This window comes from Salvelinus sp. IW2-2015, linkage group LG26 (genome assembly GCF_002910315.2).
Source record: "Salvelinus sp. IW2-2015 linkage group LG26, ASM291031v2, whole genome shotgun sequence".
In the NCBI taxonomy this organism is placed as follows: Eukaryota; Metazoa; Chordata; class Actinopteri; order Salmoniformes; family Salmonidae; genus Salvelinus; species Salvelinus sp. IW2-2015.
The window spans coordinates 29928635-29944979 of NC_036866.1; the positions used below are offsets into that span (position 1 = coordinate 29928635).

The window sequence follows — 16345 nt, forward strand, 5'->3', positions numbered from 1 at the left end:
CTCCTTTCACTGGGATGTGGCAGAATAGGTCACTTGGTAGCTGAGTGGGTTTGCCAAGCACTGCTGTAAAGGCCATGCATAAGGTCATTGACATTTTTCAGGAACTGTAAAGACAGACAAATCATGATTAACCATTACCTAAGGTCTTCACTAAGTTACTCTTAGCCTGGCAAGTACAGTGCATTCGGAAAGTATTCAGACCCCTTGACTTTTTCCACATTTTGTTCCGTTACAGTTTTATTCTAAAATTGATTGAATATTTTTTTTCCCCTCATCAATCTACAAAAAAATACCCCATAATCGAAAACAAAAACAGGTTTTAAGAAATATCACAAGTATTCAGACCCTTTACTCAGTACTTTGTTGAAGCAACTTCGGCAGCGATTACAGCCTCGAGTCTTCTTGGGTACGACGCTACAAGCTTGGCACACCTGTATTTGGGGAGTTTCTCCAATTCTTCTCTGCAGATCCTCTCAAGCTCTGTCAGGTTGGATGGGGAGCGTCGCTGCACAGCTATTTTCAGGTCTCTCCAGAGATGTTCGATCGGGTTAAAGTCCAGGCTCTGGCTGGGCCACTCAAGGACATACAGAGACTTGTTCCGAAGCCTCTCCTGCATTGTCTTGGCTGTGTGCTGAGGGAAGTCGTCCTGTTGGAAGGTGAACCTTCGCCCCAGTCTGWGGTCCTGAGTCCTCTGGAGCAGGTTTTCGTCAAGGATCTCTTTGTACTTTGCTCTGTTCATCTTTACGTTAATCCTGACTAGTCTCCCAGTCCCTGCCACTGAAAAATATCCCCATAGCATGATGCTGCCATCACGTCTCACTGTAGGGATGGTGCCAGATTTCCTCCAGARGTGACGCTTGGCATTCAGGCCAAAGAGTTCAATCTTGGTTTCATCAGACCAGAGAATCTTGTTTCTCATGGTCTGAGAGTCTTTAGGTGCCTTTTGGCAAACTCCAAGCGGGCTGTCATGTGCCTTTTACTGAGGAGTGGCTTCGGTCTGGCCACTCTACCATAAAGGCCTGATTGGTGGAGTGCTGCAGAGATGTTTGTCCTTCTGGAAGGTTCTCCCATCTACACAGAGGAACTCTAGAGCTCTGTCAGAGTGACCATCGGGTTCTTGGTCACCTCCCTGACCAAGGCCCTTCTCCCCCGATTGCTCAGCTTGGCCAGGTGGCCAGCTCAGTTTGACTATGTTGCCCCTCATCAATCTGGCAGTCAGGCAGATAGACAGAGAAAGCTAGACAGCAAAACATAGGCTATTTAGTCAGCAGGCTGAATAACTTCTGTACTCCTTCTCTTTGTTCCCTTCTTCATCCAAGCTAGAAGATTTCTGCAAAACAAGATACTCAAGAATTTAAAATGGCAGTTGAGAGGTGTAAAGTTAGAATGAGTGTTGAGTGGGAGCAGGTTAAGCAAAATGTATAGTATTGTCATATTCTTTACCTTTATTTGACTAGGCAAGTCAGTTAAGAACAAATTCTTATTTTCAATGACAGCCTAGGAACAGTGGGTTAACTGTCTGTTCAGGGGCAGAACGGCAGATTTGTACCTTGTCAGCATGGGGATTTGAACTTGCAACCTTACTAGTCCAACACTCTAACCACTAGGCTACCCTGCAGCCCCATATATACAAAATACAACGAACTCTGATGAATCAAGATCTTACATGCTGGTAGCCTAGAACAAATGTTATGTAAGTGAATGTGCACTTTTCAGTTGGGTGGACTGCAAACTACAGAAAACACTGGCATAGCCTGTAGTAAAAGTAAAAGCATTTATAGCATCAGAGATTCTCTAAATTAGGGACCATCTCTGATACCTACAGGACCGCAGAGATGTCACAAATTTGTGCTTTAAATGACCTTGTAAATTTGATGACTTGGGAGTTGAAATATCACATTTCTTTGATTTTAAAAAATTGGTATTTCATCACTTGCCAAATAAACACCTCAAATGGCCTTACTCCTGAAAAATGTTTAATCTGGCCGGATAAGCTGATGTGTACTCGGCCTGAGTACCATTAACCGGAGCTCAGAGTAATATGATTCTGCTGGATTTGGGAATAGCTCGCATGAAGCTACCCGCCCCCGGGTCTCAAACAGAATAGGCCCGAGCCCAGTGTGTTGACTGGGTACAGTTTGCCAAGTGTGCTGAGCTCATGCATACCCTGCTGAAAACTAACACGTATGTTTATAATTGTAATGGATCTAGTGTCTTATGTGCAATGGGTGCATGGCCCACAAACACTATGCACGTTTATATAAATTGGTTTCTACTACTGGAGTAGCATTTAGATAACTGGGCCGGAGTTTAATCAGATTTCAACCAAAAACAAGAAATCAACCAAAATGAGATGTCTTCTTCATGACGTCAAAAAGACGAGATTTTAATGGAGAAAGCTGACAAAAGAGCAACGCTCCCTTTATTTTGATCCTGTCAGTATCGACACGTTCCAACTACGCACCTTGCGACCGCTCTCTCTGCGTGGTATTTTGGGAAGCGCATGTTACATATTAGGCAGTTGTAGGAAAGATGCATCATTAAAAAAACGTGGTAAACCTAAGTTCCATCTCTAAAGGGAAGCCAGGCTCTGACATAACCCTGTAGGCCAGGTGTGTCAAACTCATTCCATGGAGGGCTTAGTGTCTGCTGGTTGTTGGTTTTTCCTTTCAATTAAGACCTAGACAACCAGGTAGGGGAGTTTCTTACTAATTAGTGACCTTAATTAATCAATCAAGTACAAGGGAGAAGCGGAAACCCACAGACATTGGGCCCTCCGTGGAATGAGTTTGTAGACAATCCATGAAGTCAGCTTTGACAAACACACACACCCCCCAGCACAAGGTTTCAAGATGAATAATATTGCTGTCAATGAGTGGTGAAAGAAAACAGGCATCACATTTCCATTGTATATTAAACAGAATTATGTTACAGTACATTCCAGCATTATTGGTAGGTAGTTTTTTTCAATGCAGTAAAAGTGTTTGATACGTGACTTTAGCCTCAGAGTTCACTGTGGATATGTACAGTCTGAGAAACTGTGGATTATAAATCAATATTCACTATCAGTGGAGATTTTGGCATGTAAATCTTGGTGGGGCAAACACATTTTTTGGTGGGGGGGTGCATGCCAGCAAAGCCCCAACACAACACTAAACAATACATTCATTGCACGATAACGGTGACAAACGGTACCAACAAACTGTTAGCGACTACATAAAGCTGTCCCAATAGCTTACCACTGCTACACCTTGCTATCAGCGGAGCCTTGTCTGGCAGTGAAACAGTTCATTGAGCCTCATTTACTGCCTTTTAAAAAACATAACTAATATGTCTGACTTGCTTAAACAGATGTGGTATCTACTGACAATTGAGATGTACAAACTATGGCATCAAGCGGATAAGAAGCAATCCGTAATTTTGATTTTTTTACAACAACAATTACAACAACAAAAAGCTAGGACGTAGTCAATATAACTATTTGTTTAGCACTTTTGAAATGTACAGCGACAGAATTCTGAACATGAGCCGTTCTTACAGTGTTCTCCCTGTACACCAAATCAGAACCGTAGGATAAAAAAACTGGGCATATAACCAGACAATGAAAGCTCTTACAATATTCAATGATTACATTTCTCTAAAACAGGTTATAGGCTATATGTGCACCACCAAGTCAAAACAGGAGGCGAATTTAAGAGGGGAAATTGACCAAATAATTAGGGTGAGGCACACGGGCTACTAACGGCTTACTACACAACATACACTTAGTATTACTTTCTTAGCTACAGTATACATATCTCCTTGGCATATTACATCATTTATGCAGCAGCATACAAGACATTTTTGGACTCACCTTGTGCTGTGCTCACTTGAACATGGTGGTGCYGCCATCCTTCGTGGGCAAATTTTGTCATCAAAGTCTGACTTTCTCTGGATTAGTGGGGCTTTCAAGACAACTGGGAACTCTGAAAAAAATAAGGTGGAATCATGATGARGTCAGTGATCTTCAGGTCATAGCTCTAGAAAGAGGCCCAAGTTCCCGACCTACAATTCCGAGTTCGATGACCTTTCAAAACGTGTTTCCTCAGTCTTGAACTCACTGAAGTCAGATTTTTTGAGCACGGCAGAAATCATGCTGGATTGACAGCATGTCCAATGTTGAATGTTTATCCTTTTAAGCTTGGAAAAGAGACCCTTAAAAACTCAGACTTTGCACCACACAGCCTCTCCACTGAATAGCAGGCTAGTGATTGCTTTGCACTGCTTGAAGTTAGCCACTGATTCATTCTAAACCACTCATTGTGGAATTTGCGATTTCCAACTTGTGTAATGTTTATGTCCAATGAGCACCGATACAATTTATCTATAATTTCTCTTGATATGACAAGGATTAAAAAGGATTTGCCAGTAGATTGTCAACTTGATTCACGATGACTGCTATCTAAGATTTTGAAGTATGATGTTGACCTGTCCAATTAAAGCTACTGTAGATATAACGTGATTTGATAACATTTTGTCTGTGGCCAATGGTCTTGAGCCTTCTTGGATGGGCACTTCTAATGTAACTATGGCAGCACCCAAGGGGCTTAAATTTTCGAGCTCTCCTTGTAGATTTTGCGGTGACGTAGTGTCCCGATGAGTGACAGAACACTGAGCCAATCACAGCGCAACTGGAGAACATTACCAACCCCTACGCTCTGTATTTTTCGCTGGCTGCCKCACCACCACAGAGAGCTAGACTGAAACACCTGCATTTCAGCTGCCTTATTCAAGAAAGCAAAAGAGAGACCATGTTTGTATGTGGTTTTATTAACTCAATGATTAGATACACTATTTAATTTTTTTACATTGTTTGCAAACTGATGTGACACGTATCAATGACAAAATAACATGCAAAACAGGCAATCCCCCCCAAAAAATGTGGGGCTCAAAACAGGTGGGGCTCTGCCACACCTGCCCTGAATGACAGGTCGCCCCTGTTCACTATTACTAACGTAATCAGACTAAGAGGCATTCAAGGCCCCAAYATAATATATCAAATAAATTGAAATTATAATAGTGTAATATCTCCCATAACCATATTTACACAAGTCCTCCTCTACTTAAAACACATTACTCATCCCACTCCTTCCAGGACAACAATCATTTAAAAAATAAGAAATAAAAATGTTCTCAAAGAGCATCTTGCAAAGTGAATTCACAATCCATGTGTTCACATAGAGTACCAATGTATGAGTCATAATACCCATAAAATCTAGCGGTCAAATAAAAAAAATGGTTCCAATCGTTTTTCCAACATTCATTTTTCCCATATGGGATTTTAGACACAATTAAAATAAGGGCTGTGTTTCTTGTAGGCTTACCCTGTCGTGACTTTTTGATAACCATGTAAAGTACATCGCTAGTACAAAGTGACATCAAAATATTTACAGTATTTACCCCCCCACCCCCACCCCCTCTGCTAATGTGGCTATCATAAAGAACTACAAATGCCATGATGATCTGGACGAGACTGCCCAATTGAGGCAAAGGTAAGAATCTCTGGATTAATTTATCTAATGTTAGGTAAATTTAGTAATTAATAAATTGACTACTTTTCTTTAAAATGGACAATTCTGTGAACTGTCATGTGCAAGTTCTAAATTGACACAATAGCTGTTAGCAAAGGTGTCAGCTAGAGATGACTTGCAGGAGCTTGCAGGGATCTGTAATCTTGCATGATGTCTACTTTGATGCTAATTAGCATTTTTCAAATCTGAGAGTAAATAGAGCCAAATATATTGATAAAAGTCACCTTGTCTGAGAGGGAATTACATGTTTATCAAAACATCATATTTTAATTGTTTCTAAAATTCCCTATGGGGAAAATGAATGGTGGAAAAACAATTGGAACCATTTCTCTGATTGACCTCTAGGTTATATAGGTATTATGACACCACCACTGTGGGGCTCTATTAAATATGTAAGTAGGATCCATGAGTAAAAAAAAAACATTTGGTTGAGAACCCCAAAAATCTCAAAATCAAACTTTTCCTAGTGGTTCATCCATCTGTCCATTGCCTCCTCTTCAGCTCACACTTTGTACTTCACCTTTGCTTTCTCGTTCAGTATACAGATGTGCTGCACAGAGCAAAAACACATGGTAACAAGTGTGTGTGCGCAGGCGCGTGTGAAAGAATACACCAATGACAGACTTGACTTAACAGATCTTATATTTAGGTCCTTCACGAAGACTCAACAAGCTGAATCTTGGATAGAGAATATGACCAAATATCAGGATCATGTCTAACCCAGACAACTTACACTGAGATCTCTGAAGTACTCGTTGTAGTCCAGGGCATATCCCACCAGGAACCAATCAGGCACCTCAAACCCCATGTCTGGGAAATACAGAGAGACAGAAACACAAAACAGACACAAATCACACTACAAATACATGCAAAAAAGCTATGTGCAACATGTATTAACATATTGATATGAGTCTCTAGTTCCTGGCATGCTGAATATCAAGAAATCTGTGTCATGACTTTATGGGATGTGTTTTAGTGTACATTTCTCCTTTACAGCTATATGCATTAGTATTACATAACAACATACATATATAAAGTATGTTGCTCTTTTCTCTCTCTAGAGGCTAGATGGTTGACTCCTGTGGTCTGTGACTGGGGTTGACCCTTTAGCTGCCAGGGACATGGAGCAAGTCTAAGGCAAACAGCTTTCCCTGCAGCACCATCTTTAAAAGCTTAGCTAAGTCCGACTTAAAAGCATTGCATAATCACTAACCGTGTGTGTAGCATCCTAGTACTAGAGTACCATGTTCAATTACACATTTAAAGTAGATTTTCAGATAAGCATATTAATCTCATGTGGAAAATATAACTACATTATATGTGGTCATCCTGCCTAAGGCTGAGGCTCTTTCTAGTACATCAGTGGGCACGCACACAACCCCCAACAACTGCACCGTGGACATCGATTAAGGCAGCCCCCTGCATCTCTCTGATTCAGAGGGCTTGGGTTAAATGCGGAAGACACATTTTGGTTGAATGCATTCACTTGTACAACTGACTAGGTATCCCCTTTCCCCAACACACACACAGCAAAACTCACAGTCTGGTCTATATCCTGAGCTCCTTGGTGTTCTCTTAACTAGAAGGCTGAAATGACAAAGCATACAACCAGAGAAATTAATAGGATCTCTAGGCAAACCATGCTGTTAATGGCATGGGATGTTCTCAATGACATGGTCTACACAGAAAAAAATACAATCCACTCAATGGCCTCTCAATAATATAGTGTACTACAATGCACTCAAGAACATTACCATCTACAACCTAAACTAGTCAAATAGTCCCTTCGATAGCAGAGGGTTATCCCGTCCTGCCACAGATCAGTTAACAGTGCATAGATGAACTCTTAAGCTGTTCCAGTCACATAACATCTCTAAATCAGCGCTTAAGGGGAAGAGAGAGCATTAGGGTAGACAGAGAGTGCTGTCATTCACAGTGCTGTCTGGATTGGCAAAGTGACTGACATTCTGAGCTGCAACACTTCTGTCTAAATCTGGGCAACACAGTACTTGTAGAGAATGTTCACTAGGCATGATATGGGAGGAAAGAGAGTACTGTGTGCTGTATACAATGGTTCTCACCTGACCACTTTGACCATCTTTGGATTGCATTCACTCAGCAGTGATAGCAGTGTCTCCATAGTCCTCCCAGTCTCCACAATGTCCTAAACCAATCAGCAGGACAGACACCGTTGGAGAAGGGGTTTCAATTCAAGGCGTGCAAAGCAGTCCTACAACAATTCAAGGCAAGCAATAAAATATTTATGTGGACAGCCATAGCGATGGTACACCCAAGAGTGAATGTGATTTGTGCCCTTGTCATATTGCTACAGTTGATGTGAGAGCTAGCATGCTCCACATTTATTTACAGCAGTTTTAACATTTAGAGAGATGTAATATTCAGATGAAGTGCTAGAAAGACAATTTCCCTCTGTCTTACCTCAACTATCAAAACATTCTGCAAAGGAAATGAGGAAACAATTCAATACACAAATATACTGTTGATGAATATGTACATAATCAGAACATTTGAATAATATATATATWTTTTTTTTAAATACGGAGCCTGTAAAAGGGTTACAATTTCACTCCTAAGATGTAAGATATTTGATCAGTGGTTATGGCAAGCAATCAAATCTCACCTTCCCCGTTAGAGTAGAGAGCTCATCCCCTCCAATAACTTTGACACTGTTTGTAGACTGGTCATTCTGGGGACAATACACACCAGTAAAACTACACCTCACCCAGGATGAGGGTGATGGTCTACATCTATCATAAGGTGATCCAGTGGTGATGTAAATATACCTCATAACAGTGTTGGCAAATGGCAGTGTTATCTGCTCATGCATCAGTAGCAGAGCCGAGTCTAGTGGTAGATCCGATTGTGCTTTAGCCAACCCGTGTCGTGTTTGTTGGCATGTGAACAGATAACAAAGGAGTTGGCTAAACGCACAAACTGATCTAAGACCAGGCTAGACAACACAATTCTCCAGCAACAATACCCAGAATAAGCATGTAACCCAGCATTTACTGTACATAAAGATTGCCATCTACTGTATCTAACTGATTTGGAAGCTATTGAAGGAGGAAGATAAATGTGGAATGGTTCACTCACACAATAGCTCTTTAGTCTAATGAAATCCACAGTCAACGGGACAGACTTATCGCAGTTCTGATTTAGGGCCTTGATGTAGTCCAGCAGGTCGGCAAAGAATTTATAACCTCCTTTGAGAACACACAGTGCTACTATATGGTGTCCCCCCATGTCCCGGACTATATCACGAGCCAGGCGCTCAGTCCTAGACAGAGACAGAGGGGACAGAGAGAAAAGGCATGGAGAGAGAGAAGGAGAGAGGAAGATACAATGGCACGTGACCTGTAATTTCTGTGCAGGCTCATCAATGTTCAGTTGGTTTGTGATCTGGTCAGTCAAAACAATAATGGTTTGTGGTTAGTCTGGCCAGGTGGACACCTGATGAAAAGTTGCTGCCTGGGTCAAACCAAATGTTCTGTTTGGAGTCCTACTACAGTATTCAGAACACGGTTTAACATGGCATTCTACAACCGGGTAGTCCGATTGCCCAGGTCTCATTCATAATTGTCTGCAATGCAAATTGATGGTGGCTGTTACATCACTGCTGGTCTGAATGCCTTAGTGATTTGTCTAACAAATATGTTGGTGAGCTGCTTCACACAATATACCTTTGCAACCATGGGTCAATTTAAAAAAACAATGGAGGCACAGAGTGGTGAGAATGTTGAGTCCTGATTTACTCCACAAGGTAGAGTGAGAGTGACACTATTTCTGGTAACAACTCACTGTAACCTTGATAAGACGAGTTAAACCTATAATATTCTGCACTCCATTTATTGTATYAGGCACAAGGTTATTAGCTATATATAGTTTATATTTCTATTGTTATTTTTTTCTTTGAAATTCAGTTTGTTAGTTTCCCAACTTGATTTACGAGTGTTTTTGTATTCAGTTTTAGTTTTAGATAAAAACATTTATTTAGTTTTTATATGATTTAGTTAAAAAGTTTTTGTGTTGTTAGTGTTGGGGACAGAAAGTAGCCTCCTATGTGTGGGAGGCTAGGAGCCATTTATGTATTGTAGGTTGTAATTCTGTTAGCTAGTGATAAGAGAGGAAACAGGCGAAGCGAGAGGGTCGACGCCAACCCTAAATCTGTCTGSGTGAAAATCAGCATTAACTAGTGGAAGTGAGGAATTGATGTATAGAGGTCAATGAGTGTCGAGTTTGGTCGACAATTTTTTATTAGTAATTTGCTACGTTAGGCTTATTTGATCGAATAGAAGTTTTGTAATGGTTAGGTTTTTACGAATGCACTGATAAGAGGACAAACCACAACACATTTCCACAACTTTGAAAATTAGACTATCGGAGTTGTGCCTGTTGTTCACACGAGTATCTGCCCTCTCATCGGCTAGAATGATCCCACCTGATCTTTCCTCCTCCCGCCTGCATTCCATCTTTGTGGACCTGTATTTCCATTGTTTAGAGCAGTCACTCGACTAGCTTGTCAATATAATAGATCATCTTTGGTGATAGCTAGTAGTCTCAAATCCCAGACCTAGAGAAACAGCACTTGGTCTGGGGAAGATGTCGGATTCCCAGGGAGGGGCATCTTCAGACAGACAAATATGAGTTTCCATAGCCTGTAGCCAGACAAAACCTGGCTTGGAGGTAGATGATGCAAACTAGCCACTTGCAAAATGCACTCATTAAAATAACCTCCGCATTCTCCATCTCGGTAGCTAGTTACTACTTTGTGTCCGGCGGGGTTGTTTATGCAACAAGCGGATAAGGTGGTGATGTCACCGGATGTGACGGGCTTCCCTGTTCCGACTCCTCCGCTCTATCCCAACAGACGCAGGTACTTGTACAGACTTGTTTGATGGAACATTGTGGAAGGCAACCCGTCTGTCTAGCGAGACCAGATGGCTAGTGATGCACAAGCTAGGCCTATTTGAAACATCGCCATCTCCTGGCAGCATTTACCTGCCAGATTCAGAAGCTTGAATACCCTATTAGAAGAAAAAATTATTGAAAACCCCATTTGATTTTTGCCCAAAGATTAGAAGAGAAAAAACAAAAAAACTGAACACAATTTACGATGGTTTTTATTTTAGCTCGTTTTGGAGACAAAGTTTTAGTAGTTTTACAAACAGATTGCTTAATAATTTTATTTCGGTTTACTAAATAGTTTTTTCATGATTAGCTTTTGTTTCATTTTTTGTTTACTATAACAACCTTGACGCAGCATTGTGCCCTGGGGTTTGATGATGATGCTACAGTACAGTAGCCTACCCAGGTTCCAAGAGTGCCAGTCCAGTGGTGATGGTTTGACTTACCTGTCCATGATCAGTCCATGAGGGATGATGACCCGGTCTAAATCCTCCTCATAGTGTTTGGGGACACAGAAGAGGTCCAACTCATACCCCTTCTCATCATCTGGTATCTGAAGGAGCAAAGCGATAAAACATTTAGTAAATCGTGACCTTGGGTTCTATAAGGTTCTATCTGTGCAAAGCACAGTTCTGAGATTTTGAGCATCAAAGTTCTCACATCCCAGATGTCGGAACTGTTTTGAAGTGAATTCTTCTTTCATAAGGGCCTCGCCTTAAAGGTACCTAAATTGCAGAGTATCAAAATCCTGAGACATTTGTAAATCCGTTTTTTTAGGGGGGTGTAATCACAGATAGAACCTTATAGTTCTGAAATGTCAATCGGGGTTTAGTAATAAGGTTCTGACACTTCTGGATTAGACATTCAGTAAAGAAAAATGTAGCTTTTTGAATAGATAAATGACAGAATAACTATTTGACCAAGATAGTCAGAACACATCAAATACATTAAGAAATATATTATGATCATCAGACGAATTACTATAAACACTGAACAATGTGACAACATATATTTTAAGATTTCTGACATTGTTGCGGTTTGTTTGGGTGCCATTATTGCGGTCTAGACAAGTCTACAACACAGGTCAAATTCATGTTGCATGGCCCGGTCATTTTAAACCTTTCCATCCGTCCTAAAGAGAAGTCTCCACCCACCTAAGGCACCCGGCCAAGAAAAACCAACTCCGCCATTCTTAGAGAGACATTGCAAAGACATTTTCTGATTGGTCCGACTGTATTTGTTCAGGCTTGTAATTGGATTGCAGATAGAACTTTAAACAGCCAATTTGAAATGGGTTTATACAGAACATCCTAGTTTTCAATTTTTGTTTCACTTAAAATAAAAATCCTATCAAATACATATGAAGAACCATCTAAAGATAAATTATGTGACAAACACATTTATTTTTTTACAAAAACGTTAAATATAACGTTATAGTTCCAAGGTCTTGAAATGTTAGCACAGAATGGCACAAGTCTTCATTGAGTTGACCATGTCTTCGCAAACTGAAACACATACGCACACACACGTCATCCTTGCAACATTTAAGCTTGCTTTCAACCACCTGTTTCTGGGTGAGCGAGATAGAGGGTGCGATCCGCTTTCAGGACTTCATACTAGGCCTGACAGGCTGCGTGAATTGTGAAATTATGTCAATTGACAAGGTAGCTAACACATGCCAGATATGTATTCACACCGGTCCTGTCCCGCAATCCTGATGTTATTATGAAACCACACTGACACATGAATCAGAAACGTCCATTCTGCAGAATATCATTCTGTCGAGACAAGACGAGGAATCTGTCTGACTGACATTGCAAATAGAACATAGGGTACACTTTACCTGGTGATAGGTGGCCATGTTACCGCTCGTGCTGGTTCACGTCTCACTAGGGTGATATTTGAGCCATGCCTGGATACATAGTGAAGAAAGAATGTTATTTAGTGTAATGGGTGGTGCATCAGTCGTATGTGCCTTGTCAGCCGACTACCTACTTTACCGTGGGCGAGGACATGCGATGCTCTCCCTCCCCCGGGATTTTAAACCATCACGTCACAATCCATTTTACCATAGCCAGCCTTTTACCGTCCAATAATCTGATTTACCGGACGCAACCTGCGTTTAATGCACTGCCTGCTGCACATTGTAGAATACCGCCGTATTCATTGCTGGTACAATAGTCGAATTAGCTGAAATCTGAAAATAATTGTAGCCTAGTGCATTTTTGTCATAAACCACCGTCCGTTATTTCGTATGTTACAATATAAATTCACACATCCAAATCTATGCCTATAGCTGCACCATGAAGGATTATCATACATTTGGGAGGCTTGCTGTCAGTGACATGCTGCGCAATGATGATCTGTATACAGCGCCTTCCATTACTATTTAGTTCATTGTCTGAAAGCTTGTCCTCAATTAACCCAGTAAAAGGTTCTATCAATAGTTCATCTACAATTAATCCAAATGGGAAAATACACTTCAAACCACTCGGCATAGCCTGTGTTTTGTTCGATACAGATTCATAATAGGCAGTCCATCACCAGCCTTGAATGTATGGCCATGTAGGATTAAAACCATAATGTATATTGGTAAACTTTGACTGACTGACAAATAATTTGTTATTTATGATGCAAGGTTCTTTGTAGATCAGTCAGTCGACAGTCGCCTGCACTGTCGGCTGCAATGTAAAACAAGCCCTGTCTTCCACACAAATGCCTGGCAAGACTGCAGGGGAGGCAGCTTAACATCACAATTCTCCTCCCTGTGTTTCTATGACATTACATATTATACAGTACAAAACACATCCAAGGGACAAAAAAAAACATTTGCCAATTGGAAACATAAAATTATTTAATAGGACCCAACTTTAATGAGTGATACAGAAATGTAATGTTCCTTTTCACCATACAAAAGATAAGAGCTCCCAGGCAATTGTTTGTCTCTGTATGTACGTACATACATGCAAGACACAAACCACCAGGGTCGCATTCAGGAGGGGGGAATTTACTGAACGTTACCGATAGAAATAACAGAATAGAGCTGATGTGATTGCTCACATCAGAGAGGCATGTCGGTTCTACAATATGCATTTCTATCTGAGCGTTCCTTAACGTTGTGCCCTACTGAACGCAGCCCAGAACAAACATTCTCATTGTAGAGAACATCCAATACACAACCATCCTCTCACCCTCAGCACTATAGTTATTATGCCAGTTATGACAAAGTCTCAAATGACACCATACAGAGCACTACTTTTAGCTAGACCTTATACGCAGACATGTATTTCAGGCCAAAAGTAGTGCACTATCCAGGGGAATAGGGTGGTTTATAAGACACACGCCAAAATAGTGTGCACTTATTTTTTCTTCTTCTCATCTTTCTTGGATGAGGAGTCGCCCTTCTCCTTCTCTTTCTCTTTCTCGTCCTTCTTCTCCTTGTCCTCTTTCTTCTCCTTCTTGCCCTCTTCCTTCTCCTGTCCCTCCTTCCGCTCTGCGTCACGGTTGGAGATCTTGTTGTTGATGAGGTTGTGGAGAGCCACCACTGAGCGGATAAGGGAAGCCAGGTAAACCACCAGCATCTGGTCATTGGTCTTTAGGTAGAAGGCCTTAGTGAACTCCTGCAGGGAGAAGTGGCAGGATTAGGGCATTGTGAATTATGATTAACTAACCAGGGGATTTGATCAACACAACAAGGAATCTGGTGGAAAATGCCAGGCTACCTGTTCAATGTAATGAAATAGTAGATCCTTCAAACCTGAATGTATTTTATTTGAGAATGAAAATGTATCAATGTGCACTCTTTCCCCAGAAAATAATAATAAATGGTAATCGATTACCATGCCTACCCCCCCTGCCCCTATCCCCCTTGCTCCCACACCCCATCATACCAGTAGGTTGACGTCGGGAAGCAGGTTGAAGACGTCCTGTAAATGGTAAACGATTTGGTGGTTGATGGGAAGCTTGCCTGCAGCCACTCTCTCCAGGTAAGACCTGATGTCCAGCAGCTTGGAGTTGAGTCCCTTCAGGCCATGTACCTGGTTGGTGATCTGCTGAGACAGAGTACCCACTGTTGTGTCCTTGATGTCTCTGTGGACACGAGAATATATCAAAGGAGAAAGAAAAGGATGTCGAATTCAGTGTGGCATTAAACTGGAAGTCAGAAGACTCCCTGAAATGCTTTATTGTACGTGTGAGTAAAAGAGAAAGAAAGATGGGTATGTGGAACGTGTGTGTGTGGTCCAGTTAAAAGATCATGCGTACCTGAGCAAATGCTCCACGCCCACCTCCTCTGCTTCCTCTGCTCCAATCTCACTGGTCACATGTTCAAACGTCTTGGAGGTCGGAGTGCCGTCCTGGAGAAGTAAAGTAACAAGAACTTGTGATCACTTGTATGCCTAGTCCAAAATCAGCCCAGAGACCTCGGGGTTGGCTGGTACAGGGTTTGACTGATTTTGTCATTTAGACTCATACAAGTCTATGCTCCACTTACATCATGTATTTCCTCCACAGAAAAGTAGGCTTCTGTTGGCAGGCCCAGGTCCTTAGGCTTCACATCAATTATCACTAATACCTGAGAGGGAGAAAGTCCCATACAAAACACAGTCATTGTTAAATTCTCTGCTGCATTATCAATACAATTTCATCAGGAGATGGAACATATGTCTTACTGGTATTTATTAATGTGGAATATTTACAGGGTTGAAATCACTTACTGAATTGGTGCAGTATTGCTTGATGAGTTCATTGATGGCAATGTCATTCTTATGTAGTTTAGGACCCGTGTGATACCAGCCCACTATCCTCTCTCTGGCTGGAAAGAAGGGAAAGGTTTGAGAATCTTATAGGATGACTGTAGAAGTCGATGAGACTGAATGTATATAGTTAAAATGTACCAATGAATAGTGTGTTCTCACCATTGACTTTCTTGAACATGCTGTACATATTCTCCAAGTAGTCATGATCCAGGAACCACACTGAATCATCCTTGTCATCCTCATCAAATGGCACTGGAGAAAATCCAATCAATATTGCCTCCAACTACAGGCTTATGTAGCTAAACATTTTGTCATCATAATTACACTGCCGTCACAAATGTTATAAACTAGCCACATGACATAACAGGTTATTTTAGTAACGTTACAAGATTAAAGGAGAAGAACTCACCTGCAAAGCTGTTGGACACATCAAGGACTTTCTTATGCCAAGAGCCGAGGAGAACACCCACTACTCGCTTCTGGTTGCCTACTTTCCCTATTCTGTAAAAACAACATAACATTTACACAATCAATACCAAAGGATGTCTTGGAGGAAATCAAACATTTCCTCTAAGACTAAAGTCAAAATAACTACTTTTACCCCGGCACTAGCTAAGTTGGCTATCCTGATACATAAATGACGTTGTGCTCTACGAAACTGACTGATTGTTTTTCAATTATTCAGAAATCAGTTGTTACTTGCTAATACTAACAGGTAGTGAGTGGCCTATAAATACAATTGACTAGCCAAAATTAACTAGTTAGCTATGCTACTGTCATGGCTAACAAATACACAGCTTCATATGAGTTTCTGACTCAGCAGGGTTAGCTGGCTAGCTAGGCCTGGCTGCAACATCATCTAGTACAAAAAGTGGCAAGTTAGCAAAGAGGTAACGAATTGATAGGATTTGGAAACATATTATTAATGACATACCTATTAAAATGATCCACCACGCTGAGCAACACCAGTGGATGGACAACCACATTTTCTACCGCTAAGTCCGGCATTTTGAAGTGTTTGAGGATGAAACCAAATTCTGTGATGCTAGCTGTCTAGCTAGGTAGCTACTTCCTGTCGAATYCCTAGCTACT

The 16345-nt window shown here is 41.2% G+C and overlaps 2 protein-coding genes across 5 annotated transcripts; both read right to left on the bottom strand.

Moving 5' to 3' along the window:
- Positions 1-5502: 5502 nt before the first annotated feature.
- On the bottom strand, positions 5503-12564 carry LOC111952122 (hypoxanthine-guanine phosphoribosyltransferase). 4 transcript variants are annotated; one of them, XM_023970630.3, is made up of 10 exons: positions 12497-12564; positions 12340-12408; positions 10943-11049; positions 8685-8868; positions 8212-8277; positions 8010-8027; positions 7652-7734; positions 7111-7157; positions 6304-6380; positions 5503-6120 (listed from the first exon to the last, which is right to left on the bottom strand). In XM_023970630.3, exons 2-10 carry the CDS (start codon positions 12355-12357, stop codon positions 6073-6075), a joined length of 648 nt encoding a protein of 215 aa, XP_023826398.1. In that variant the 5' UTR covers positions 12358-12408; positions 12497-12564; the 3' UTR covers positions 5503-6072. The 4 variants fall into 4 exon arrangements, with proteins under 4 accessions (XP_023826398.1, XP_023826399.1, XP_023826397.1 ...); XM_023970631.3 differs by having other exon boundaries at positions 12492-12553; XM_023970629.2 differs by lacking the exon at positions 12497-12564 and having other exon boundaries at positions 12340-12446.
- Positions 12565-13332: 768 nt separating this feature from the next.
- Positions 13333-16341, bottom strand: LOC111952598 (26S proteasome non-ATPase regulatory subunit 7). The gene is made up of 8 exons (XM_023971439.3): positions 16188-16341; positions 15663-15754; positions 15413-15505; positions 15212-15309; positions 14989-15069; positions 14760-14851; positions 14387-14585; positions 13333-14116 (listed from the first exon to the last, which is right to left on the bottom strand). Exons 1-8 carry the CDS (start codon positions 16259-16261, stop codon positions 13856-13858), a joined length of 990 nt encoding a protein of 329 aa, XP_023827207.1. The 5' UTR covers positions 16262-16341; the 3' UTR covers positions 13333-13855.
- Between the last annotated feature and the right edge of the window lie 4 nt (positions 16342-16345).

What these genes read in the sequence shown, in the direction of transcription:
- LOC111952122 (XM_023970630.3), bottom strand. An exon ending in CATGGACTGATCATGGACAG is followed by an intron (nt 8,869 to 10,942) that starts GTAAGTCAAACC and finishes GTCTCTGTCTAG; the next exon opens with GACTGAGCGCCTGGCTCGTG. An exon ending in AAGATGGTCAAAGTGGTCAG is followed by an intron (nt 7,158 to 7,651) that starts GTGAGAACCATT and finishes TTGTCATTTCAG; the next exon opens with CCTTCTAGTTAAGAGAACAC.
- LOC111952598 (XM_023971439.3), bottom strand. Translation starts at nt 16,261, where the DNA reads ATGCCGGACTTAGCGGTAGAAAATGTGGTTGTCCATCCACTGGTGTTG. An exon ending in CTGTGGAGGAAATACATGAT is followed by an intron (nt 14,852 to 14,988) that starts GTAAGTGGAGCA and finishes TTACTTCTCCAG; the next exon opens with GACGGCACTCCGACCTCCAA. An exon ending in GGCGTGGAGCATTTGCTCAG is followed by an intron (nt 14,586 to 14,759) that starts GTACGCATGATC and finishes TCGTGTCCACAG; the next exon opens with AGACATCAAGGACACAACAG.